At 39.9% G+C, this 26926-nt stretch overlaps 1 protein-coding gene across 6 annotated transcripts in view; it reads left to right on the top strand.

Annotated features, from left to right (window-relative positions):
• The window catches only part of tnr (tenascin R (restrictin, janusin)), a 225220-nt gene extending 198294 nt beyond the window's left edge, over positions 1 to 26926 (top strand). For all 6 annotated transcript variants that reach the window (XM_034104811.1, XM_034104816.1, XM_034104813.1 and 3 more), the window contains 8 exons: positions 248 to 391; positions 8810 to 8940; positions 12530 to 12662; positions 14037 to 14188; positions 14406 to 14502; positions 19129 to 19290; positions 19899 to 20062; positions 23395 to 26926. In XM_034104811.1, the coding sequence (XP_033960702.1) occupies positions 248 to 391; positions 8810 to 8940; positions 12530 to 12662; positions 14037 to 14188; positions 14406 to 14502; positions 19129 to 19290; positions 19899 to 20062; positions 23395 to 23517 (1106 nt within the window). In that variant the 3' untranslated portion in view covers positions 23518 to 26926. The remainder of the gene's footprint in view (positions 1 to 247; positions 392 to 8809; positions 8941 to 12529; positions 12663 to 14036; positions 14189 to 14405; positions 14503 to 19128; positions 19291 to 19898; positions 20063 to 23394) is intronic.

Here is a 26926-nt window from a genome sequence, read left to right as displayed (position 1 = left end):
ATAGTGTGCTTTATTTATGCAGAGCTGCCCCCAAAAGCAAATTCAACTCAAAGCATAATAAGTGTAGAAATCCTTCAACTTCAAAGAGCACCCCAAAGGTTGCCGAACAGTGCAGGATTCATTTGAGATTAAGTTTCAACATGCTTAGGAGCTTATTTCTAAAGAGTGACAAATGAATGCAGTCTTTTCAGAGATGAATAATAATGCGAGCAGTGTGGTAAACATATGAACCTTTTATGTTTTCCAGTGACAGCTGACACTTTCCTCGTGGAAGGCAACAAGCAGGAGCACCAGCTGTCCAATCTGAAGCCGAGCACCACCTACTCTGTGGCTCTGTACGCCACCAAAGGACCCCTCACCAGCGGCACCGTCATCACCAACCTTCAAACACGTAAGTGCTCATTTTATTCAGCTGGTGCCTGTTCAGTGGGAGGTGCGTGATTCTGTGGTTAGCTTTGAAGCATCCCAGCAGGACGCGCCTCCAGGCCCCACCGGAGCCTTTCTGTGTGGAATGAAAATCTTTTTTCTGTGTTTTGCGTGGGTCTCCTCCGGGTGCTGGGTTTCGTTCACTGCTAAAGAAAAGTATGTTAAGTAGGAATTCTCCTGCCATTGTCCTTGACCAAGGACTATGGCTGCTTCACACTGCTTCTAAAGTAGGTCGGATGAGTCAAATACTGATGTGTTTCTCTCTCTTCAAAGAAAATATAGTCAGTGTCTCTGTGATTTACCTGTTACTCCCCACCAGGACTATTGTAGAAAAGCGGACTTGATGGTTGTTAAATCTTAAAACCCCTCATCTCTGAAGTGATTTTCTTAGGTTTACGTCTGCGTTTATATGTACATATAAATGAAAAGGTCAGTGCGTGGTAAGTGCATATATATTTTATTTTGCAGCCATAGATAAAAGGGTACAGGAAATTATTCGAAAAGATATAGAGTACTGTTATTATTATCAAACTTGTACAGTACATACCGAGTGTGTGCACTTCTTTGATCCTTAATCCCTGTGTAACACTCGCTGCAGGGTCAGTACCTAGATACTTTGACTTGGTCATAACATAAACTGGGGGGGATTCAACTTTTGCTTTTTTTCTTCATCTTTGCCTACTTCACCTCAAGGTGACCCCTCTCTCAAACGATATTTACCTTTATTGGCTGATCTGTCGAGAGCAAAGTTAGGGGTGAAGGAATTGTTCCAGTTTAGCTGAGTTGCACCTGAAAACTTCTGAGTTCTTGCAGTAAAGAAAGTTTTCAGTCAGCAGTGGAGGCCATATCCCCCGAGGAGTACCAGAGCTACCTGTCCTGCACTGCAGCAGAAACAAACAACGCACGAGAGCAGCGCTGCAGAGACTTCAAAACATAAATGGGGCTCAGGACAATTATGCATACATACAGCCATGTTACTGCCATACATACAACTCATACATAAACAAATATTTGTGGCAGTTTAAGGTGATTCTATTTCGGAAACAGATGCTCTGCCTAGTACCTCGTTTGTCCCGAGAACAAAAACATGTATTTCTGCCACCGTTAGACTCTCTCTTATACTGTAAAGGACATTTGGAAGCTGCTGTGATGGACAAAGCACGGATGGATCGAGCCAAAGAAAGGATTTTGGTTTTTGAGTGTGTTACCTTTGTTATGGTCCTAGAATAGGACCTTCAAAAACTATAAAATTCACATTTTATAATTGAATTCAATACTGCTCTTATTCGTGTTTTTCTAAAAACTCAAATGTAATAAATAAACATTAAAGGATCATTCCTGAACTTAATCAAGCGCTACTCTTGGGCATTAAAGGTATTAACACTGTGTATTTTAACAATGTCATCTTTCTAGTGCACATTCAAGCTGTGAGGGTACAGTGTACACTCATCTGTGTACAGTATACTTGCACACACAAGCACACACCAATAGAGTCTTCCTCTTTGCAGAGATGATGATGGCAGGTCTCACAGGGGGCGCCTTATAGACAACCCCAACTTCACAGGAATCTTCTAGTGTTGTTAATTAAACTTCTTAATTGAAATCTTAAAGCCTGTTTCGGTTCCGCTCACACAGCTTGTTTTCCTCGGGCTGTTCTGCTCCACTGGAAAATGTCACATTGTGAACAGGCTGTGAACGAAGAGGAGACCCTTGATTGGGTTTGTCAACTGCCTCTGTGTCTGTCTGCCTCTCGCACTCCGTCTGTCTACTGAGCCACAGTGTTAAGAATGACTCAGATGGACGGCCTCGAGAAGCAACCGTGACAGTGGCTGAAAAAGGTTTATCTATCCTGAGAGATAGCCAAGTGAAGTTTATTTTATTTTTTGAAAATTGAAACAGCAAGTGCCTTGAAGAAACATTTAAGATAAATTACAATAATATTAATGAATTCACATGTATAGTAATTGAATAACAAGTAGACTCATACATAATTGTAAAAGGATTTGCCTTAAAGGTGGGGTAGGTAATTTTGGAGAAACCAGCTCGAGTGCGCTAGAATTTGAAAATACACAACCGGGAAAAATCTGCCACTTCCTTACAGAGCCCCTCCTCCAACACACACGAACGCGCACATGACCAATGAGGGCACGAGATAAGTTTGTGCACAGATGGAAGGCTGACAGGCAGGTAGGCCATCCAGTTACTTTAGCCGGGCCGTGATTGGTCGTGCTTTTTACAGTACTACGGCTTCCACAGATGATGTCAAAGCACTTAAGATATTCATTGCTATCAGGATGTTAAGAGCATTCCATGGAATATAACAAAAAGTGTATCTCGAGCCGGTTTCTCAAACTTACCTACCCCACCTTTAAGAAGCCATTTAAATGTATTTGTCTTATAGTGGAGTATACATTTTCGAAGTTGGGAAAAATCCTTCTTATCTTCTTAGATATCGCTAATGACAAACAGCAATCATGCAGAATAAATAGTAGTTGTGTAGAGCATTATTGACCGATTTGCAAAAAAATTACACAACATTTTCAAGTGTCTGTAACGTTCTGGAATCTCTGGTTTCAGTGTACAGTATGTGTCTGAAATGTATTTATACATATTCTTTTATAACAGTTGGAATATTGGTTATTTGAGAGGGCAATCATTCGTGGTCCATCTGGTGTATACTGTAGCAGCTATGCAAATGCAAAGGCGTGATGGAGAAGAGTCGATGGGTCAGTGATGCTCTTTCTGTCCGGATGGTCTCTCCACACGGCACAAAGAGAGGAGAGGAGTACAAGCAATGCGTCTGGCTCCTATGAAAATGTGTCCAAGACCTTCTCAGCCATTCCGTTTTTTTAGGGAGGAGTTTATTTGTGGATTTCCAAGACTCTTAACCACATCTCAGAGTGGTTTCGTTGGCTGGCCTCCACGCCTCAGGAGATCAACACAGAGTGAGACAGCTTGACTCTCCATCAGCTGATATTTAGCTATAGGGCTGGAAGATAAGGGCTTTTGCTACGGGTGTCTCAATAAGCCTGCAGCACCGGGACTTCTCCTCCCTCAGATATGTCTGAGCCCACAGAGAAGTGCTCAGCAAGTTTTGAAGCAGCAGAGATCTGCGCTGCGGGCAGATCTCTGAGCTCTGGCTGGAGATGTTTACCAAGTACTGAGCGAGCTGCCTTTTGACAGTTTAATGTATTTTAAAGAATGTGTTTAAATATTTAGGGTTAAAGATATTACATTTTTTTAGGTATTCATTTATTCCATATTCTCTGATATGGTATCCATTTTACAAAGATGTTTCAAATGTCATATTAGGAGGAATAGATCAAGCCAAAACAACCAGAAATAGACCGGCAAGGCATTATTAATAATGTTTGGGATGACGTAGGATTCAGCATTCCTGTGTTTGTTTGTTTTAATATCACGATATCACTGTCAGTTGAAAGTAGGTTTTGAATGTTTGTTTGCAAACAGTTTAAAATACAAAAAGGTTTATTGAGTTGAGCCTAGTAACTTACTGTTCCCACTCAATATTTAAAAGCAGTTTATAAAAGAAATTGACTAAACTGATAAGATATGAAACAATCCTTATCTAGGGGTGTCATGGATGGAATCAATGGCTTGATGAGACATCTTCGCTTGATCATCTGCCCTGTAATAAGAGAATGAGGATGCAAAAAGAATATATAAAAGCAAAGGGGGTAAGCGACAAACTGAAGAAAGGCAGAAGAAAATGTATGACATTGAGGCGTCGTCTTTGTTCTTGTTTTAAGCTTATAAAACAAAACAAAGAAACCTGGTTTGTTAGGTGAATAAATTAAACAAACTACTCGTCTGAAGAAGAACCGCGGTGGAGTGAAGTGCTCTCAAACGCTATAGTGTATGCAGAAGTTTGAAGTAATCCTCATTGATGGTGGTTGTCAGGCTCCTTTTGGCTCTTTAATATTGGCCATGACGCTAATCAAGGCTCTTGAGTGTTCTTACGGAAAATAACAAGGTGTAACATCAAACTACAATCTGTGAGGCTCATCCAAGCAGCATTGTGTTCACTTCAATGGGTTTCATTTATTCAAAGGAGTTTCCTATACATCATTCAGGCAGAATGATTCACTTGCAAATTGGCATAGAGTTGTGTTTCCCTCTCCAGAAGAATAACTTCCTCTGTCTTTCTACAACAAATGACTGCTGCCCATGCTGCCCTTCCCATCTGCTGCGCTGTGTGTGTTCTTTTTTTACTTTCCCTTTGTTTACACAGCGTGTTAATGAGACATTAGATGAAGCCAAACCCATTCATCTCAATACCATTGTTCAAACTGCCTCGCCTGAAAATGGAGCTTCAGAGCTGCCAGTAACTCCCGACACCTGCTCACCTGCCTGGGCGCACGCCATGGAAAGGTTGCATTGGAGGGAGAGCGTGAGTCAGAACAGGATAGGGAAAGTTTTATTTAGTTAATTAAGAGAAAGTGAAGAATACGGACAGAAAGCTAAAGCTGTTTGCTGGCCATCCTTTTTTAAGGAATGCCCCCTTCTGGCTCTTCTTTCTCTCACCTATCTCCCATGCGTGCATAACATAGCACAGTGTACATCAAGCCGAAGGAGGACAAGAACAAAACGATAAACTCGAGTTCACTCTCTAGCACATCGAGTTAGAATGGCAGCCTGTCAGATAAGCAAGAATAGAAGTGGACAAAGGATGGGAAGGAGAGAGAAACACAAGCACAAATGGAGATAAAAAGTGATAAGAGAATGAAGGAGAGGAAGACCACAGATTGATGTGGGAATAGGAGGAAACAGACAAAAGAAGAGGAGGAAGAAAGGCAGAGTTGTGATGCAGACCAGGTCAATAAAGCTGAGAAGGTGCAGGAGAGAAAACTTCAGCACAATGTGCACTGTGCTGTGTTCATCTCCAAGCGAAATGCTCAGCCTGGCGCTCCTAAAAAAACTCTTTGTTCCATTTCTGTCACTCTCTCTAAATCCCCCCCCCGCCGCACAATGTGAATCTGCCTATCACTGTCTCCAAAAGGAAGCACCCCACTTAACTCAGGAGGTTATCAAGGCGCGTACATGCTGTTAATTACCCAGCTGTCATTGATCCTTCCAAATGTGCACACAGACAAGTATTTCACATAGAAGACAGTGTGTGTTTGTGGATTTTGTATGTGCGTGTAGGAGCCACAGTTGAAGTATGTTTCTGTGTTTGTTACGATACATGTTTTTTGAGTCACTATAGGTGGTGGGCGTGTCATTGGATTTGTGTGGTGACGTTTGTGGTTATATCCGGTTGCTTTTACCTGCGCACTTTGTAATAGATGGAGGGGGAGTGAGCTGGAGAAGGAACATTTTTGTTGACCGCATGCATGCGTAAAGGAATATAGGCCTACGCATATGGATATGGAATGTTTTTGCTTTGGAAATAAAAGGTCAAACGCATACTTTTGGAAAGACTGAGTTTTTGCGCGTCCACAGTGTTTTTTCTCTTGTTTAGTCCCTCGCGGCACTTTGTTTAAGATTACTGCCGCAATAGTGCATGTGGGGAGTTGTGTAAAGTCTGAGTTCAATTAGGGGTTAGTTGTTTAGCTAAAAGTTAGGGAAGTTAAAAGTTCAGACTGTTTACAAAAGTCTAACGTCGAAAAATAAATCACAGAAAGGGACAGACATGTTAGTAGACATCTTTATCTTGTCTTCACCGTGGGGACATTGGATTGCACGTAACACAAAGTGGAGCACTTCACTTGTTTCGGTTCCTGCCTCCCATGCTCAGACTGCTGTTTGCTGACGATGTTCCCCAGACCCATGATGTAACTCCTGGAAATTGATGTTTTCAAAATGAAGGTCATCTATTTTCCATCAAGCTCTCAAATGAGGTTACAGCGTGTCAATGCTTCTGCCACCATGTCGGAAGATCAGATATTGACTAAAAAAGTGTGATGTAAGGTGGGGACATTGAGGTGAGTCTGCTTGTGATGTGGTTAAGGTCTCAAGACAGACTATAATCAAGCCTTGTTTAAACTGTGCAGGCACCAAGAATATACTTGGATGGAGTGATGTAATGTGCGGTAAAACTTGGGTGGGCTTACCGATCAAGGGCTTGAATGATTTTGAAGCGGGGATACACTGTGACTAAACATGGAAAGTGTCTTGTCTGCTCCTCTCTCTCAGTCCTGTGGGGATTTTGGGATTGTACCCATTTACCACATTTACCGTATATGTGCAAGAATGTCCAAAAAGGGAAAGTGTTCCTTTTTACCTGCGCTTTTCCTTTCCTATGTGTTCACCTTTAACTGCTTATAAAGTACAGATTATAAGCTTTGTTTTCCCTATTTTTTTTAAATGTTCCTTTTTGTTCCAATGGCTTTCATCCCTAATGATATGATGGCATTATAGGATATGTCTGGTAATATTATACTCCTAATCTACCTATCATATAAGACCAAAGCCCGAATATATATTTGTTACTGAGAGGTGTTGCCTTTGTAGTCAAAGCCTAGCATAGCTCATTCCCCTGTGACATAGACTGGCATTGTTCAAAATCTATAATCACATCAATGATACACAACATGGATGACATTATTTCTATGTTTCTATCAACATTGGTAAAATAGTCTACAACAATTACACGACAACATGTCAAACAACTGATTTGTATGCAGATGTCAATAGTTTAATGTTTATTCAAGGTTGTGGAAGTCTAACGCCCCTTTTCCCTGTCACCCTCTGCACTGTCAAAGTATCAAATAAACGCACAAATTCTATAAAGAAATCAAGAGAAATATTCTCAATCAACAACTTTATTAATCCTGCAAGGGGCAATTGGTTATGAGCAGCAGCTTATGTCATGTACGCAGGCAGGAACAAGATACACAGATACACCCGGGAGCACAGATGGATTGCAGGCCAATGCTTTGGTTTGCACATGGTTCACATGGTCTCTTTATCAGATTTGTTTAAGGGAACAATAATATGTATTATTGCTTCTGGCAGCATCACACTTGTGGTACAAGTTGCAAAGAAAATGGAAATAAAGAGATCCATTCAAGATGACCTTCAGCAGTTATGGCATGGCATTTGTCTGGTTTATTTAATCAAAGAAAGAGAGGTTTGTGGGAAGGTTGGGGTCATTGACGCTTTGTTGCATCTCTTGCTGGTTCTGTCCAGAGAGAGAGAAATCTGGCCAAGGCAGAACAGCAGGAGAGCCAACCTCAGAGAAAGGTCCAATAAGGTTTTGGTTTTCTGTCGTGCGGCCAGATAGCCTCATTCAGGGGTGCAAAAGAAAAAAAGATTTGAAATAAAATGGAATAAAGCAAGAACATAAATTATCAGCACATTTGGTACATGTTCCGGAAGAGTTTCCAATTGTGCTATGCATAATGCATGCAGATCAGTGTTTGCATACATCAGCGGTGCTTTGTTTGCTAATGGAAAGTCTTCTGCCAAAACGCAGAAGTACTATTTCTTTCAAATGAAAGCTTTGAACCACAGATCAAAAAGAAGTTGTCCGATCCGGCTTCCTTTAAATAAGAACCATCTCCAGGATTGAAACAATGCTCTCACACTCTGACCTAGAAAATGTCATTCACACAACTACAGTATGTTCACAACTTGACTGCTGCCACTTCCTCATTTCCGCCATCAACTCTACATCTCACCTCAAAGTAGTTCAGGTTGTAAGGTCTTAACTCACAACATCAAATAACCCCAATCATGGCTTCTCTACAATAAATCTGTGTTTGATTAAGAAGGTATTTCAAGGTTTACAAATCCCTTTAAAGCTCACAGGGTTTGGCCTTCAGAAGCCAATCATGAGCCAATTCATTCATTCAATTCATGAGCCAATCCGCAGCCTCAGATCCTCAGGTCAGCTGTCCGGGCTTTGCAGAATCAAGTATTTAGTTTAAAATGCTAAGAAAAACTCACTTTTGTAGACCTGCTTTTCAACTCCAAGTAGATTGTGGACTTGTACATGAAGAGGTGCTGTTTTGCCCTTAAGCTAGTAGCAGCCCACTGCTACCAAACACTTAATGGAATCCTCCATTTTCAAACGGTTGGGCACTCTTCAGATGGTAGGAATGAGAAAATATGTTACTTAAAGTAAAGAGATAAATGTATGTTATTGTGTTTACAATAGGTCCGTTGCCCACCCATTTTCTTCCGCATTTTATTTTTTTCAACCCCAGACCCACACTCATTCCACCATGACAACTGAGCATCTATAAAAAGCGAAATTGCAATGTGTATAATTGATATGAATACTTTGTAAGAGGTTGGGTTAGACAAGTCAACAGCTCAATCATTATTTGATAACTACAGTACTCAGAAGATGTAGAAAATGTCCTGAAAGCATTCCTTATTTGGAACTTAATTGGTATGTTTTTTTTCTCTCTGTCAGCCATGGACGCGCCCCTGAATCTGACTGCCAGTGAGGTGAATCACCGCAGCGCTCTCATCTCCTGGCAACCACCACTCGCAGAGATTGACAACTACATGCTCACTTACAAGGCAACTGACGGCAGCCGCAAAGTATGTAGTGCACACAGCAGAACTGTCTCAACTGTGTCTGTTATCTCATATCTGTTATACTGTATTTACATGTATGTTAAAGTTTTATCTGAGGTTTCTTTATCTGCTTTCTTTCTTCTAAATTCCTGTTGAGTATCCATGAAACTTTTGCAATCATGTGTCCGGGAGATAAGATGTACTTTTGCTAATCCAATCACCTGAAAATAGAAACTGCAGATAGTAGACACACATTGACAACACCTTCTTGGATTTCTGCAAAGAAGAACATGTTCCCAGTTTATTGAACCCATTATTAGAGAGTTGAAGAACGTTCTGGAAAGGTAAATCACAACTTTTCAAAATCCACTTTATATCTTTTAATCATGTAATCCCTTGATATTGAGTGCAAGCGTTCGGGGACACACAGATTGATTCACATACACACACACACACACACACACACACACACACACACACACACACACACACACACACACACCAGGGAATCATGAAGGGAACGTGGCTGTCCAATGAAGATATAACTTTAATGGGTCTCAGTAGAGCCATTGTTTATTTTGATTAAATATTTTCATGTGGCCGATTCATGGTAATAAAGCACATTAGTAAGCTCTGTGTAGAACGCACCACACCTGTTATCGAATTGACTAGAACCATTTCCCATGATGCTCTGCAACAGCCTCCCTTTTATTGGCAATTAGGTGTCCTACACACAAGCACACACATGAAACCAGATGTTCAAAGACTGTCCCCTTCAAGACCCAATGTCAGGCACACACACACACACACACACACACACACACACACACACACACACACACACACACACACACACACACTGAGCTTGAATGTGTAGTACTGCTTTGTGGTTGACCATCGGGTGTCACTCATGTACAAAGAATGCAACAGTATCCCTTTTTTTTATTATAAGTGCCATCAGCATCCTTCTTCATATAATTGTCTTGATATTCATCCCTCGTTCTGCCTTTTCGTCTATTTTCCGAAACAATGGTTTGTTTCAAAAGAAAAATGGTCCCTAGAAATGTAATGGCTTTTACACAAGAATACTTTTAAATCAACATTTTGATATGCCATTTCCAAGACTCTGCATAACTTTGCATGCTAAAGAGAAATAACATTTTTCACAATTATTGTTCTCCTACGACATACATATCTGCATAATACACAAACACGCAGCATACAAATCAATACCAAAAGGTAGACATTCATATCTAACAGTTAGGTTTCATTATGGAGCTTTCTTTTTAATGCTATCAAAACACTGTTGTTTTCATACAGCCAATAATGTAGTTTCTTATAAATCATATTTGCATAAAACACTTTTTTATCATAGGCATACTGACTAACAACCAGACAGCAGCCTGCTACACAGAACAAGAGCAACAGACTTTGAACATACCTTTGACGATACTGTATGCTTCCTATCAAATGTAGACATGTACTCAGTTTAATTGTCTCAGTTGCTCACTGAAAAAGAGAAGTATGCATTGGGTCAGTTTGCAGGCTGCTCATTAGCTGGTCATATGCAGCACCTTTTACAGCTCAAAAAGTGAGCAGCTAATGTCATATCGGTGTGTATAGATGTTGGCTCTGGCTACGACTGGAGAAAAAAACCCCACTGTAGGCCCATAGCTCGTAACAGTTTGCGTATTTCTTTCATATTTTCAAGAAGAAAAACCCCAAAGATAACTATATTCTTGATAAAGCTTTGATCATTTATAAAGAAAATGTGTTTAAATCTGTAAGATTGTGTTAGAAGGAGTATGAACATGTTTCTTTTTGTCTCACTCTCCTCGCCACCTTTGATAATGTTCTTTTAGATTTCATTCAATTCTTTGTTCACCAGTGAGCTGCCTCAGTAACAAGTGCCACAGTCATTGTGTTTGAAAAGGAAATGAGTCACAACACATTCAGTTCCGAGCCAAACCGACCGCTGTGGCCGCAGATTGAAGTGCTCATTGAGAGATTCTCCTCCTGTTGCCTCTACTTGAGGTTCATCTTGGCTGCGTTACCTCGGCTGTAATCTAAACACATATTCCTGAGCCTTGCAGCTGTTCAGCTCTCTCTCTTACGGAGATAATGGACTGAAATTACACACAGTAGCAACGAGATTCATTTTTTATCTCATTAACATTTACTTACCAGTTTGTAAATGCATGTATCACTGTTGGTTATTTTGGTGCCTAGAATAATAAAGTTCTCCCTATTCAAACATGCACAAGGATGAATAAAAATCCACCAAACATCGACCACACACATAAAGGTATGTTTTAGAAAACAGGGAGTTTTTGCTTTCCATGAAAATCCTATCTTGACCCTAGAAACATGGAGGGAATATGTTAGATCCTCTGAGACGGAGAGGCACCATTTACCAGCTGCTGCCATGCATAATTCACGTAGACACATTGCATGGAAATGTGTGATTTCTTTTTCAAAACTGGCTGAATATTTCATTCTTTCTTCTTCATATTTAATGTGTATCCAGGGCAAACTGTAACATACATGCATACCAATACAGGCGTAGAGTGCGAGCACTGTGCGATTTATGTCTGATCTAAGAAACCTGTCACAGGAAATATGTCATGGCTCTTTCAGACAGGCTCAATGAAAGAAACATTTTCACTAACAGAGGGAAGTAACTGTCTGGTGCACTTTTATGACTTCTTTAACAGAAATATAAATGTTTATTTCCTGATTCCTTCGTAGCGTCTCAACTTGGCTGTCCAATAAGACCCTTTTATATTGTATATGGCTTAGTCCCTTTCTTCATGTCCAAGACTTACTACTTAGTTATTTATGTGTCATGCCAAACATCCAGTCTATCTTACAAGGAAGTACAGGAAGCCACCATTTTACAGAACAAAATATTTGTGTGAGAAAGAAATCATCTACAATAAAAAGAACTGCCAAATGTTTCATATGCAAACAGCTAACTTATACAAAATCACTAATACAGTATTTAAACTAACTTATATCCTTATTACAATCCATCTAATTTCCTCCTCACCTTTTTGAGTCACCAGTTTGACATAACACCGTGCTACTAGAACACAAAGCAAGCTGCCGTGTGTTTCCTGAACAAAAATAGCCTGAAGGTCTCTTTGTTGCCAAAAAAAGTCTTTTGAAATCTCACAAGCAGAATTAAATGTTTTATCTGTGACTGGTTGGGGACTCTTGTGTCATTAGTTTTCTACCCTGAGGTTTACACAGAAATCACATTGAATTATTGCTTTGTATAATACAATGTCTCAATCTAGTGTGTGTGTGTGTGTGTGTGTGTGTGTGTGTGTGTGTGTGTGTGTGTGTGTGTGTGTGTGTGTGTGTGTGTGTGTGTGTGTGTGTGTGTGTGTGTGTGTGTGTGTGTGTGTGTGTGTGTGTGTGTGTGTGTGTGTGTGTGTGTGTGTGTGTGTGTGTGTGTGTGTGTGTGTGTGTGTGTGTGTGTGTGTGTGTGTGTGTGTGTGTGTGTGTGTGTGTGTGTGTGTGTGTGTGTGTGTGTGTGTGTGTGTGTGTGTGTGTGTGTGTGTGTGTGTGTGTGTGTGTGTGTGTGTGTGTGTGTGTGTGTGTGTATTAGGAGCTGATACTGGATTCAGAGGACACATGGATTCGTCTGGAGGGTCTGGCAGAGACCACAGAGTTCACAGTGAAGCTCCAGGCTGCTAGAGGACTTGACACCAGCGCTGTGGTGTCCACTACCTTCACTACAGGTACAGTACACACACACACATCCCCTCACATACTGTATACACATACACACCATGTGTTTGTATTGTTTGCTTTAAACTCGGAAAGAGATTCCTACAGGGTGAGTTTTCTTGGCCCGATTTATTTCCCCTTCTTGCACAGCATTTCATATTTCTGTCACCGTAACAAAGGTGCACAGTAATGTGTCCCCAACGTCAGACACAATTATAATCTCCATTTCCTGTCTGTATGGAGACTTCTCATTAGGCTGCACCTGCAGGTTGGCTGTCTACGATCCTACAGCTGAACAGAGTGCTCTAATCTTCAATGTTCTGCCCAGTGTATAGTTAGACTCTGGATCTGTCACTCAAACAAGGGTTAGGAAGCATTATGAAGCTGCTAATAACTTGAACAATTCTGTGAGCATGCCAAAAGTAAATATTAATATCTATCATTTCAACCCAGCAGTGAACGTGGCAGTTAAATGAAAGCTTTGCAGGTTGTCAGTTTTACTCTAATCTTAAACTTTTAATTGATGTTTTTTGGACACTTCGAAAGCTTCAAAAGCTATTCCAAATGAAAGCTTATTTTGAACATGGTCATGCTTCTTCCCTGCTTAATGAACTTGTTTTAAGACGCCAGCAGACCAGTTAAATCAACACACTAAAAACTGTAGCTGTCATATTTCCTGACGCAAAAGCTGACTTTGACATTCAGTCTGTTCAAGGAGCAAAACTATGGAACAGTCTAGCAACTGTTAAAATGTTGTTTATATTTGATTTGAATGTTTTTGTACGGGGCATCTATTCCTTGTGCATTAATGTAACTAACACCGAGGCAGTAGGATAAGCTGTAAACACACTATTAGAATGTATTACCTTGTCAAATGTATATAGGAAACTTAATAGTACACACATCCAACGGAAATGGAGCAACATTAACCTTTATTTAGAGCCGTGTTTCTGGTTGCCTGATGAATGTTAAATCAATAGTTGCTCTCCTTTTTATTGTTCTCTTCTCTCCTGAGGGTAATTGGCTCTTTAACAGCTACGTCTATAATTTGAGGCACATAGCATACAGCTGGTTTATCAGAGCTTGTCCACTAAAACAACTGTCTGCTAAAAACAAAACAAAAGTTATGGGCTGTAAACAAAACAGTGTTTTCAGTGAAGGGCTTTGTTGTTGCGCTGAGGGCAACAACAAAGCGGTAAATGATTATCCATGGCTTTTGATCTTTGAGCAAATAGGTGTTTACTCAGATGATATAAAAATCCAAATGATTGCAGCCTTTGAAGAAAATGGAAAGTTTTCAAATGCCTGTACCGTCTACGGATAACTCTACAAAAGATGGACAAAAACACTCAAGTTCTAATGGGTCCTCTTCTGCTTATCTCCAGGGAGTCGTCTGTTTGCAACGCCTCAGAATTGTGCCCAACACCTGCTGAATGGAGAGACTCTGAGCGGGGTCTACACCATCTACATCAACAGAGACCCCAGCCAGGGGGTGCAGGTGTTCTGTGACATGACCACTGATGAAGGAGGCTGGATTGTAAGTAGCTCTGAAGCATTTCTAAAGCATTTGGTTCACTATAATGCAATAAACTGTAAAGGTATAAAAGACAGAGCAGGTTTTGATTGACTACACAGTACTGAAGGTCCTTTTAGTCACAGTACTGACTTATCTTGTCTGAACATTTAAGTTGCATTAGTCTATTTGTAAACTGTATTTTTCTGATCTTGTCACATTGTTATATTTTGGTGTTCAGGTTTTCCAGCGTCGTCAGAACGGACTCACAGACTTTTCCAGGAAGTGGAATGACTATCGGGTTGGCTTCGGAAACCTGGAGGATGAATTCTGGCTTGGTAAGAGTCTTAATCTCAGATAATTAATCTAGAGAGAGTCCCAGGGAGTACTTTCAAATACAAAGATTATCCACGCATCATGTCCACTTTATGTGCTCTGGCATAACCGTAGCTTATCTTGCTGGATAAGATAGACATGATGATGATGATGCTGGAACACAGGTGTATTATGAAATTAAGGTAATAAGGTCAAGTATGCTACTGCCTAATTCAAGTTTCAAGTATCTACATTTTCTGTGCTGCAGGCTGATATTAAAGGTGGGGTCGGTAATTTTGGAGAAATCAGCTCGAGTGCGCTAGAATTTGAAAATACACGACCGGAGAAAATCTGCCACTTCCTTACAGAGCTCCAACACACACGAACGCGCACATGACCAATGAGGGCACGAGATAAGTTTGTGCACAGATGGAAGGCTGACAGGCAGGAAGGCCATCCAGTTATTTTAGCCGGGCCGGCTCAGATGATTGGTTGTGCTTTTTACAGTACTACGGCTTCCACAGATGACGTTTTTATGGATTTTTTGTCAAAGCACTGAAGATATTCATTGCTATCGGGATGTTGCATTCCATGGAATATAACAACAAGTGTATCTCGAGCTGGTTTCTCAAACGTACCTACCCCACCTTTAAGACGTTTTGTTCAGTTTTGTAAAAGCCTTATTACCATCTTTATCTGCACACCGTCTCCATGACTGAAATGGATTTAATCAATAGAGGGTGGCAGCTTTCAATTGGTTCCATTGATAAATCTATTGTAAGTTGACGTTTCCCATACCTTGTCTGGGCGGTAGCCATTTTTGTTGGATTCTTCCCTCTCACCGCATCCACCACAAACTCCTGGTCCCCCCTCCAAACTGTCAAGTGACTTTGAGACTTGAAAAGCGCTATATAAATTCAATTGATTATTATTATTATCTGAAGACGGAGAACCCTGCAGCTGGATTTTTTTCTCGTCCTGCTCATCTCATCTTTCAGTTCTTTACTTCACAAAATCTGTCCGACTCATTACTGGATTCACTGAAAGCTCGTCTCTCCCTGAAATGAGTTGGAAATTGTTTTAGCGTCTGTTTGATTCAAAGACAAAACAACAGAACACTGATGAACTACTGAATATATGTTCCCCTCCCTCTTAAGATTTCATTAGAAAACAATAATGATATTCATTAGAAAATATGCAAATGAGTCATGTTTGTTCATGGGCCAGATTTGGTGTTATTGTTTTGGTGCAGATGATTAAAGGAAAGTATTACATGAATATTTCATTAAGCGAATCAGAACCTTGAGAAGAATCTGTTCTGAACTTTTTGATTACAGGAATTGAATAACACTGGGGGGAAATTGCCTTATCAGCACATTATCACAGAGGGAAGGCTGTTACTCGGCAGCTGACACATATTGGATCATAACACAAGATAGTTTGCGGCACGCTGTAGGCCATTAGCGACTAAACACACTGTTATAGGTGAAAGAGATTTCAGACCCATCATAATCAGGAGCTGACAAAATAATGCAATCTGCTTCAAAGGCATTTCTTCCAGAGTGTCAGATTATTTGTCTCACTGATTATTTTGTAAAGCTGTTTGCGTTGTTATGAGGTGAATTGAATAATAATGCCAGCTGGTCTGGACCACAGGGAGGGTGTTCAAAGTATAACTTTTTTTATCACAACAGAGAAAGGATTGCTGTCTGCTGGTATAAATTAATTTGTTTCTGTATTTCAATGAGGAATATGGAGGGCATTATTCACTGAAGCACAGGAAGCAGGATGAAAAATATTCTACAAACATTTTTGTGCGCCAAACAGAATAGGAATCCCTCCCAAGTGCACACTGCGCAGTATGAAGCAAAGATAGTGAGCCATAAAGTGACGGCAGTGTTCAGAAGTCTCATGTTGCAGCATCATGGCACCGATTTCCCATCTTGCAGATTTACATTGCCTTTGTCCCTACAATAAAATCCAGAGCAAATGTGGTTCAGTGCCTCCAAATATTACTTCAGCAATAATCTGCCCTCTCACCACTTCTGGAGGTATGCTAGTCAAGGGCAGCTCCTTCAATCTCTAAGGTCCCTCTTTACTTTTCATAAGTGCCTTCTAGGTTGCACTTCCCGCGTCCTTCTTCGTCTTCTCTCACTTGTACTGTACTCTGTTCTCTCAGTGCATAAAAGCATCTTAACGTTACCTCAGGGTGTGGAGCATCAAGAGCCGCTCTGTGAAAGCTTCTCCTCGTGATTACAGATAACGAGCCAGCAGGGATCACAGCAGCCTCAGAGTACGGCACACATGTCGTATGAAACTGACCTCGGAGTTTGTTAAGCTAGAGCTCTGTTAGCAGGGAACTACAAGATTGTTTCAAAAAGGAGGGAAATAATCAGAATCAGAATCAGGTTTATTACCAGGTAAGTTGACACGTACGAGGAATTTGACTTGATTTCAAAAGTAAAAAACAGAACAAAAACACATACTGGAAAGTGTTACTAATAGCATTTAACAGTGGCCCTGTTTAAGGACTGACAATGAATATTCTACATTTTTCATACAAGGTATAATTGAATGGTTAAAAGAAGACATTTCTCCTATCGGGGCTAGAATTTGCAGGGCATTTTTAGCAGTGACAGTTCAAGAAGGGTCCACTAACGTTCCCTATAGAAAGTAAATGGTGTTATCCCAGATGGTCACTGCAGTGTGAAACTATGTGTCCTTCACTCTTCTTTCTACAGAGTTGGTCGCTGCCATAGCCCCTGGAGAGCTACTGTATTATTGTGAACATTTAGTTAATCACCGCCCCCACACACAGAACAGTAATATATCAGACAGTATGGAACCATAAACATGGATATTAAATCCACTCAGACTTAAAAGAAGAGGTGCTTAACTGGTCAGCAGTAAAGAATATGAAAATTAAGCTTTCATTATTATCTGATGCACTTTAACAAACGGACGTTTTTATTGCTGCTTTAGGGCGATCTATTCTCCCTACTCACTGACCTCGGCCGGTTTTAGCGCTGAACACAAAGTCAGCTTCGTGATGTTTAAACCGGGGAAGCTGCAGTATGTGATCATTATCCCATACTCTTTTTTTTTTTAATCCCCCGTCGTCGTCGTTCCTGTGTAAGTGAGAGAGAAAGGCTGGTAATAAAATGTGACGAGACGGTAATATTGGTAGTATAATAAGGCAAGAGTGCAATAGTGTGTCAAAATGTATTTTTTAATCGCTGCAGTCTGAAATAGAGCAGTCTGATCCCATAAAACTGTTGGAGGAGAAAACTGTAAAAAAAATGATGGCTGCTATATTAATTGCTGATAATACAGTGATATAATATAATGGAAATTAGAGATGACTGAGAATTAAACGCAATTTTATTGTGACTATTGCTTTCACCTTAAATGCCTCTGGTGTGTTACATATTAAACATGCTTTCCATTGATGTATTACAGCAGACTTAGTTTCCCTCCTCTCTTGCATTTCCACTTCCTACTCCTTATCAGCAATGGAGGATGTTCTTCTAATTTTCCCAGGGTGGAAAAAGAAGAAGTGTGTGATGCCTCTGCTGGAGGTTAAGCAGGGAAATAGACTCTTTCCAAATGGGTGCTTGTTGTAATCTGATGGTGGAGGCAGTACCAATCTCTCAGGTCGGTGTGGGGTCTTATCGCCTGTCAGGGTTCAAACGAGCCTCATGTCTGTTACCTTGGTGATAGAGAGCAAAGCCGCAAATCTCACGATTGTGCTGCATGTGGCATTTGAAGGGGCGCCGGTGGTGGCAGTGTCCACGGCTCTCGGAAAATGTCAATCTTACTCTTCAGTAAAAGCAGCTGACAAAGACACCGGCCAGAGTTCTTATCAGGACTCAAAGCTTTTAGTGTACGTACATGGTACATTCAATACATCACAGAAATCTATATTACATTATTTGCGAAATGGTTTAACAACCTCTCCGATCAATGTTCTTATGAATAACAGGTTGTCTTAAACATTTGAAATATAAGAAGGGATATTTCACATTTTCCTCTGTGTTCACTTTATTATGATGTATTTAGAATATTCATATAAAATAAATCTTTGTTCAAACTCCAGAAATGTTTTGGTATACCCAGAATAGAAAGGTTTATTCCAATGCTTAAAGGGTTGACTACCTTTGCAGGATGTCAGTTTAAGTTATTTGTGTATTTTTATTTTAGATTTATGCCTTAAACAATGTTTTATAAATAGCTGTGTCTTGTTAGCTTGTATCGGCTGGGCATATTATGTATGTATGACACAATAATAACGCAAATCAATCAATTACAAATACTGTCATTTTGTCAATCCATATAGTAATTGTACTATTCTTATTTACATGTAGTATCTATGTCTGTCTGTGTTGACAGTTATTTGTTTGTGTTTAGTGTTTCTCCTAAGGATCTATTGTTGGACAGGGGCAACTGCTGTACAGATTGTAATTTGTGTTTTGAATATACAATTATTGGGCAAATTGAGTCATGTGTGTCTCTTCAAAATAAAGTTAAATAGGAGGCTCGCTTTTTTAGGGTTCCCTATGGATTTTTTTCAATCACTATATGAACGTCATGACTTCCATATCCGTGTGAGGGTGATAACTTTCAATAAAGTGTGTTTTGTTTCTCCACAGGTCTAGACAACATCCAGAAGCTTGCTGGCCAGGGCCGCTATGAGCTGAGAATTGACATGAAGGACGGACAGGAGTCAGTCTATGCCAACTATGACAAATTCTCCCTTGGAGACGCGAGAAGCCTCTACAAGCTCAGAATAGGAGAGTACAACGGCACCGCTGGTACGTGGTGGAATACATCATTGTAAAAACGATTGGATTGAATGTGTTTAAGTTAACGTACATCATAATTCTGCACTGTGATCAACCTTAGAAATGACCTGTAATGACATCAACATCAACGCTCGATGTGATATGGAGCTGTTTATGTCAAATAACTATACTATAATTATATATATCAAAATGTGTGCTGTTTCCAACCTTTAAGTGAAAATACTCCTTCCATCCCTACTCTGCCATCTGCCATTTTCTCTCCTCACTCCTTTCCCCTCCATTGTTTTTCTTCTCCCTTATGTCTGATACCTGCCTCAGCACTCCTCCACATTTCCACTGAGGTCCTTGCTCTCCATGCATCTCTCAGTATGTCAACATGACCATATGCCAGAATCACCCGTCACCCTCTCATGTTTATAATTATATTTCTCTCTGCCTTAGTACATTGAGATTGCCTGTAGCAGGATTTATTTCCTGTCATGTCTCTCCCGTTCCTCTCCTGCCTGGTCGTATATATGTCTCCTCATCACGCCGTTATTCACCGCAGCCATATGCAAATGAAGCATACGCGGAGGTTTAACGGTCTCACTCTTTCTCTCTCTTTCCTCTGATCCCAGGTGACTCTCTGAGCTATCACCAGGGCCGGCCCTTCTCCACAAAAGACAGAGACAACGACATCGCCGTCACTAACTGTGCCTTGTCTTACAAAGGAGCCTGGTGGTACAAGAACTGCCACCGGGCCAACCTCAACGGCAAATACGGCGAGTCCAGACACAGTCAGGTCAGTCATCCCGTAAAGACGTGATAAATAATAGAGCAAGAAGTTCATCTATTATGCAAAATACACTTTCTCATGTCTTTTATACAGAAACATGTGTCCCCGCTGTGTAAAGAGATTCTGAAAGTTTCAGGAAAAAATATTTGTTCTCTTTTTATCCTGATCCATTTCTATAAAAACCTGTCTGAAAATGAGCAGATCCGATTTTGGCCACTTTGTGACGTCATCATGTTTTTTTGGCTTGTGTAACCATTATCCAAAAACCAACCAAGGTACCCCCCCCCCCCCCCCACCTTATCACCTGAGTCTCCTCCTAGAGCACCATTGTGTTCTTTTTAACCAAATATCTCTCAGAGGGGCGTGGGGAGTGGCTCCTTACTTTCATCTAAAGTAACAGACACAGAATCAGCACTTTTGAAACAGGGCTGAAACAGAGGGGATTATGGGATGCTGGCTGCAATGATCTGTTTGGTATTTGGAGCCAAAGACTTCAGAGGCATGTTTTGTATGTAACTGAGACCTATAATGTATTGATGAAAAACAGTATAATAGGGGACCTTAAAGTCAAAAACTGATTTAGTGGTGAAAAAAGGGTTTGTTTATCCAATTTACAAAAAGACCCCTCCCAATGTGTTGGACTGTGTCGAGGGTGGATACAAGACGAGGATTGATTAACAGCATGGCGAAGTAGACAGCTGCCCCAGAACTCCAGGTGTAGCTTGGTGTAAACTCATTTGTGATAATTAAATTGAAATTCTGTTTGGGAATATGCAGCACCGAAGCACATTAATGAGACATGATAAGGGCCTGGAGGTGCTTTATTACCCAAACGTGTGGTCCAGGTTCTAACCCTAACCCACCTATCATCGTTATTTTAGTTTTGAGCTTTCATATTCATGAATACATGCGCGTTCCTTTAATAACCACACATCTGAGGCCAGGGTGTATTTTAGTTTAAGAAACGGTACGAAATTACAGGAATTGAGGAACTTCTCCATTTCGAAAGTAGTTTAGAAAAATGCTGACTTCAATTTCTGAGGATTATTCAAAGCAAGTTGAACTGGATACAGTTTCTGGAAATACACATTCCTGTTAAATGTTTTAAATGCGTTTCCACATTCCTTCGAGCTCCACAAATGTTCTATTTGAGTGTTTTGGTGTAAGCAAGTACGTTTTTCATCTTTTAAAGAACAGTATCAGAAAGCGCTCTACTCGACTACAAATTATTACATTTAAATAAGTGCGTCTTCTTTTTAAACGCGTCAACAGAGGCTGCAGTCCACATATTCAGAGACACTTTTTTAATGATATGAAGGTTTACCGCATAACAATCAGATGGTGTCACTAAAGCTGAGCACATCACGCACAACACGTAAAACTATCTGCACTGCTCCAAGACAGGCACTGTATTGTGGCATTTACAGAATGCACATAGACATTTACGGCAGTGTGATTGAAAGGATGACATCATTACATTTAAAGGGCTAATAATAAATGTAATTACATGAGATTTGCTGCAGACATGCATCTCGATACTCCGTTACACTGATTGGCCTGAATGAGGAGCTGTAATGAATGATAAAAAAAAGGCTAACACTGTCACAGCCATTTTGATTAAACTCAGGGACACTCATTGAGCAGAGGATCCTGTTTCATCTGTTTGGCTCCAAACACTCATACCAGTGAGAACTACAGTGGATTGGTGTTGAGTCAGCTGTTGGAGGCTAATGCTTTGATTCAGACATTCAGATTAAAAAAGGAGTAGACAATGGGATATATTGTCAGAAATATTTGTCACTAGAAACTGAAATAAAATCACACAATTTAAAATGTTATTAAACTTGTATAATTATGGAAAATTAATGGCATTATTTAAATTTAAATGTAGTAGTTTGGAACCGAATTTTCAGTTTATTGTCATATCATATACACAACTACGCTGTAGTATCTTATGATGAAAAACTTGCGTGACAGGTTCCTCAACAAAGCAATTACAAGACATACAATTTTTTTTTAAACAACAATAGAAATAGTGCCAGCTCAGGTATGAAGTAGTCAGAGTAGTAGGGAGATCTTACATGATGGTCTTCAAGAGGAAATAGTTCAAATAAAAACACCAGAACATTTCATTTAGGGACATGTTGCAGGTTTACAACTCATTACAAGTTTAATCAACTAAAAACTAGGTTCCTTTAGTGTCACAAACTAAATTCAAATGAGTTTTGTAAGGAAATGTATTAGAATATTTAAATACAAATAAAATCATTTCAAAATGATCAGGTGACCCCATGAATGCTAATATAGACTTGTCTAAAAAGGGCAGCATACAGTATTCTAATTACAGAACCATGTGAGGGAAACAAACAACATGCACACGTGTGATCACACTGAGGCTCCCTCTGCGTGATGTGGCAGTGAGAGTCGAGTGCTTGTCCGTTTCTTTTTGACGAGTGTGTGATGTGGCTCTCTCTCAGCTCGGTGCTGTAATGGCTGGACAAAGAGAGCGAGGTGTTGTGTGAAGCTGTGATTAGGCTGAACTACAAAGCCCCGGAGCACCACTGCTTCTCCCTCGGCGCTCTGGCCCGCCGTCTTTATTGTGTGAGGACATGAAATGAGAGCAGGTAGGAGCAGAGATGGACAGGCATAACGACACGCACGGACAAAGTGCCTCTCAGTGTAGAGCTGCAAATTGGAAGGTTTGGAGGTGGTGGATTAGCGGGGATGGAGTGAGACTATAATTACACTGAATTCATGCTAGTGCTACGGTAGCTCTTAAGTAAGGATGTGTGCTTTCAGACACTTTTCTGAGTATGTTACATTTCCTCCTTCCTTTTTATTGAAATTTTTTCTGTCATTTCCCCTCACCTTAAATGTCACCTATTATGCAAAATCCACTTTTTCTTGTCTTTTATACAGAAACATGTGTCCCCTCTGTTTAAAGAGTTTCTGAAAGTTTCAGGAGAAAAGATTCGCTCTCTTTTTGTCCTGATCCATTTATATTAAAAACCTGATCAGCCACTTTATGATGTCAGAACGATTTGTTGGCTTGTGTAACCATTAGTAACCCCCCCCCCCCCTTATCACCTGAATCTCCTCCTAGAGCACCATTGTGTTCTTTTTAACCAAATATCTCAGAGAATCAGCACTTTTGAAACAGGGCTGAAACAGAGGGGTTTATGGGATGCTACAATGGTCTGTTTGGTATTTCGAGCCAGACACTTCAGAGACATGTTTTGTATATAACTGAGAACCATAATATATTGATGAAAAAGAGGGGCCTTTAAACACCCTGTTGATTGACCCTGCTTCTGAAACCCCTCTTGTCACTCTTACAGGGCATTAACTGGTACCACTGGAAAGGCCACGAGTTCTCTATTCCTGCCGTGGAGATGAAGATGAGGCCGTTCAACTTCCGCAGCATCAGCAGCAAGAGGAGGCGGTCCGCCCCTGGATTGTAAACAAAGCCCCCCCCCCGGCCCAGAGTCACAGATAACGCAGGTCGGAGGCTGTTCACTGATGAGTTTCTGCTATCTGTGTCTCACTGATGAGCGTTGTAACGCCTTTTAGTGAGGCTGCAAAGAAAAAGAAAGGGTTATGACAAAAAGATACTAATATTTGATTCATCTTCTGTTGTAAAATAATAAAACCCCATTATTAATAATGTATAACTAACATGCAGAAACTGTTTCTAACCATCGATGAGAACACGACATAGCAGATAAGGAAACAATGACCGAGCTCCGTTTATCTCTCTTTCGCCGTCGCTCCCTGCTGTACTTCTACTCAGATGAAAGAAGACGCTGTATGTAATTTATTAAACACTTTGAATGACAATGGTTCGAATTTGCTGTAAAAAAAAAATGGAAAGGCAAACCAAGAAGCTTTTTGTTTCCTTTAATGCTGTGATTTGCCTTTCCCTGGGATAGAAATGTGCTCAGAAATGCCCTCAAGGCTGCAAGAGCTAACGTTATTTTAACCGAAATAATAACACTTTTAACAAAAGAAACATAATGTATATGCCCTTAAAACCCTTAACTGTAAGATAAATATATTTTTATAACTAATATTGTGGCAAAATCCATCTATTTAGTATGATTTGATGCCTTGGTATTAGAGCCTATATTAAGTTAATGTAATTACAAATAAAGGACATAAGAGATGAAATTAACTTTAAAAAACAAAACCTCCAGACTCCTCGTTCACAAAGCCGTGCACCAGCAACAGCTTCATTACCACCTGTTTTATTTATCATATTCCTCTGTGTTACTGTTACCACGGTATCATTTGTGTTCATTATTAAAGCAGAAAGAAAGTCTTTATTATTTTTGGTAGCCACACTGAGACAGTATGTGCACTACGAGTGGGAACACAGCAAAGCTATTCTTGTCCGTTCAGCTGAATGATTTCTTCAGTCGTCCGTGGGCTTTTAAAATATTATTTCCTGGAATTTATTTCCAAACAACAAACGCTTAATATCTGTGCCCCCCCCCCCCTTCTGTATGCGCAGTGATTGCTTGCAGAGAGGTGTAACCAAAGACCTGCACAATAGAGCTTCAACCCGCAGCTTGGAAAGATGCCAGTCAGTTTTGTCACCAAAGTCACTGAAGCAGCATTTTCCTGCATTAGTAGATTCTCACTTTTCAGGGACTTTTATGGTAATGGTGTCCCCTGGCGTTGTGCGTGTATGCAATGTGAACACTAAATTATATGCAGAAGAAAGTCAGGGTGGGCATAGTGCGGTTTTTCGCCCGGCCTCTCCCCCACTGTACACTGAAATGAACCCGACAAAGGAGGCAGCACAGAGGGTGGGGAGGAGCCAACTCTTTCTTCTCTGCCGTTCTTAACTAGCTCGCTATTGAAGCTCCCCGGTGAAACAATAACATCAGCAAACATGGCAGAGAAGGTTTCTTTTAGCGGGCATAATCTGCAGCCCACCGAGCATTTTGTTTTTCATTCAGCGTTCACACTGTCGCACACAGCGTTCAGTGCCAGTGAGTTTAGTTGACTGCGGTTTGTTAGAAACATAACTTGTTTTAGTTTCGCTGTTGGAGGGGAAATGATCTCTGAGGAGTTTGAAGTCAAATCAAATAAATGGCTAAATCTCCTCTCTGGCTTCAAACTATCCATAAATAAATGTTTTTATTCTACAATTGAATCGATTGAAAACGAATTCTACAATCCCTGCAAGCAACATTTTGTCTCATAGATTCAATATTTCCAGCTGGAGATCTCATTCTTATGTACTCCTGTCAGTTTCTTTATTTCTTTTTTGTTTTGAGCAAACCAGGAAATCTGGCTTGTATTATACGACTGTACATTTTAATTTGTGTTTTTTTTTTCTTCATTAGACTTGAAAACAATGGTGACTCTCCCCTCTATAAACTACTAATATACTCATGTAGAGATAGAGATGACTTTTGATGTGTTCCCCTTTAGATGCAAACTAATTCAGAAACATTTCCCTTTTGACCGTTATATTTTTAACCGTTGTTGTGTTCGAGGGCAGATGGAGACCAATGCATGGATGCAATCAAGAGCCTGATGGTAAATAACAAATGTCATAGCGATATGTTTGTGTCTGCAGTTTCTTTGCTGAACTGGGTAAAAGGCGCCATTGAAATAGTTTGTAAAGTAAGATATGTTGATAACATAATATAGATTTATCAGGCCTCTAAACTGTTGTGAAAAACAGTAAAATTGCCCTTCAAGGGTAAAATAAAAACCAGCATAACCTAACATATACATTTAACAAACTGTTTCAACATGTGACCTTTCCCAGTCTGATTTATGTCCTGTGTCAAAGTGACTGTTTCAGAGCCTCTCATGCACTCCATCTCTTTCTGTGATTTATAGTAGCGTAGGGAATTCTCCGTGTACTTATTTCATTAACTACTTAGATGAAGTTTGCCTCAGTGCATTTTTGAACAAAAGGTCACGAAGCTTTGCAGAAAAGGAACTGAATGTTATTAGTATTGTGGGGGGTTTTACTCATGGCAAAATATAAGGTGCTCTTAAATAGAGGAATGCTGATATGCTATAATATTGTTTGTTTTCAAATGTTTCCAATCATTCAATCAATTTAACCATGTGTGTCAATCAATGAGAAAAAATAAGTCACGTTGTCTTGCTTAAAACAAGCTTCTGTCCCATCTTTCATTTCAAGTTAATTATTTATGAAGCTTTTAGGAAAACAAAACTATTGAAATTGAGCAAATGCAACCCTTGTGTAATGAAAAAAAAACATGCTTGAAATTCCATAGACTAAAGAGCTTGAATATTTTCTTGATATGATGATGATAACGATAACAGTCCGTCTAACATTAAGACCAAATCATTTGTTTTACTCATTTCAAGCCAACTACAGTATTATTATTTTTTAAATGGAGGGTTTGAAAATAGATAACCTTCTCCGTTATTTAAACATAAAACTGAGTATCACACTGTATTACTATTTATTTATACTGAGCCTCCTACAGAACAGGAAACATGTTCCCCTTATTTATTTAACTTATTTTCCAATGTCTCTGTTACTGATGCCACATTGTGAAAAACGATTTAATCTAATAATGACAAATGATCCTCTAAGATATCAAAAAGAAAATGTGATATTTGGGTTTGCTTTAAAAGGTCAATTAAATGATCAAAACACCACGTTTGTTGACGTTTCCAATATGAGCCAGAAACTCAAACTGCATTCATTTGAAATCTTGCCAATGTTGAAAATGCGTTGTTGACTGTTGAGAAGCTTATATATGCTGAAACTAAGGATTACTGTCACATGTAGCTCTAGTTTGACTTAAACATGTACTATATAGTTCCTTTTTTAATACATTTTCTACATATTAATAAAATATTCAAATAGTCTGA

The sequence above is a fragment of the Pseudochaenichthys georgianus genome, chromosome 17 (genome assembly GCF_902827115.2).
Source record: "Pseudochaenichthys georgianus chromosome 17, fPseGeo1.2, whole genome shotgun sequence".
Classification (NCBI taxonomy): domain Eukaryota; kingdom Metazoa; phylum Chordata; class Actinopteri; order Perciformes; family Channichthyidae; genus Pseudochaenichthys; species Pseudochaenichthys georgianus.
The sequence above is the reverse complement of the archived record's forward strand: the minus strand, read 5'-3'. Positions and strand labels throughout refer to the sequence as shown.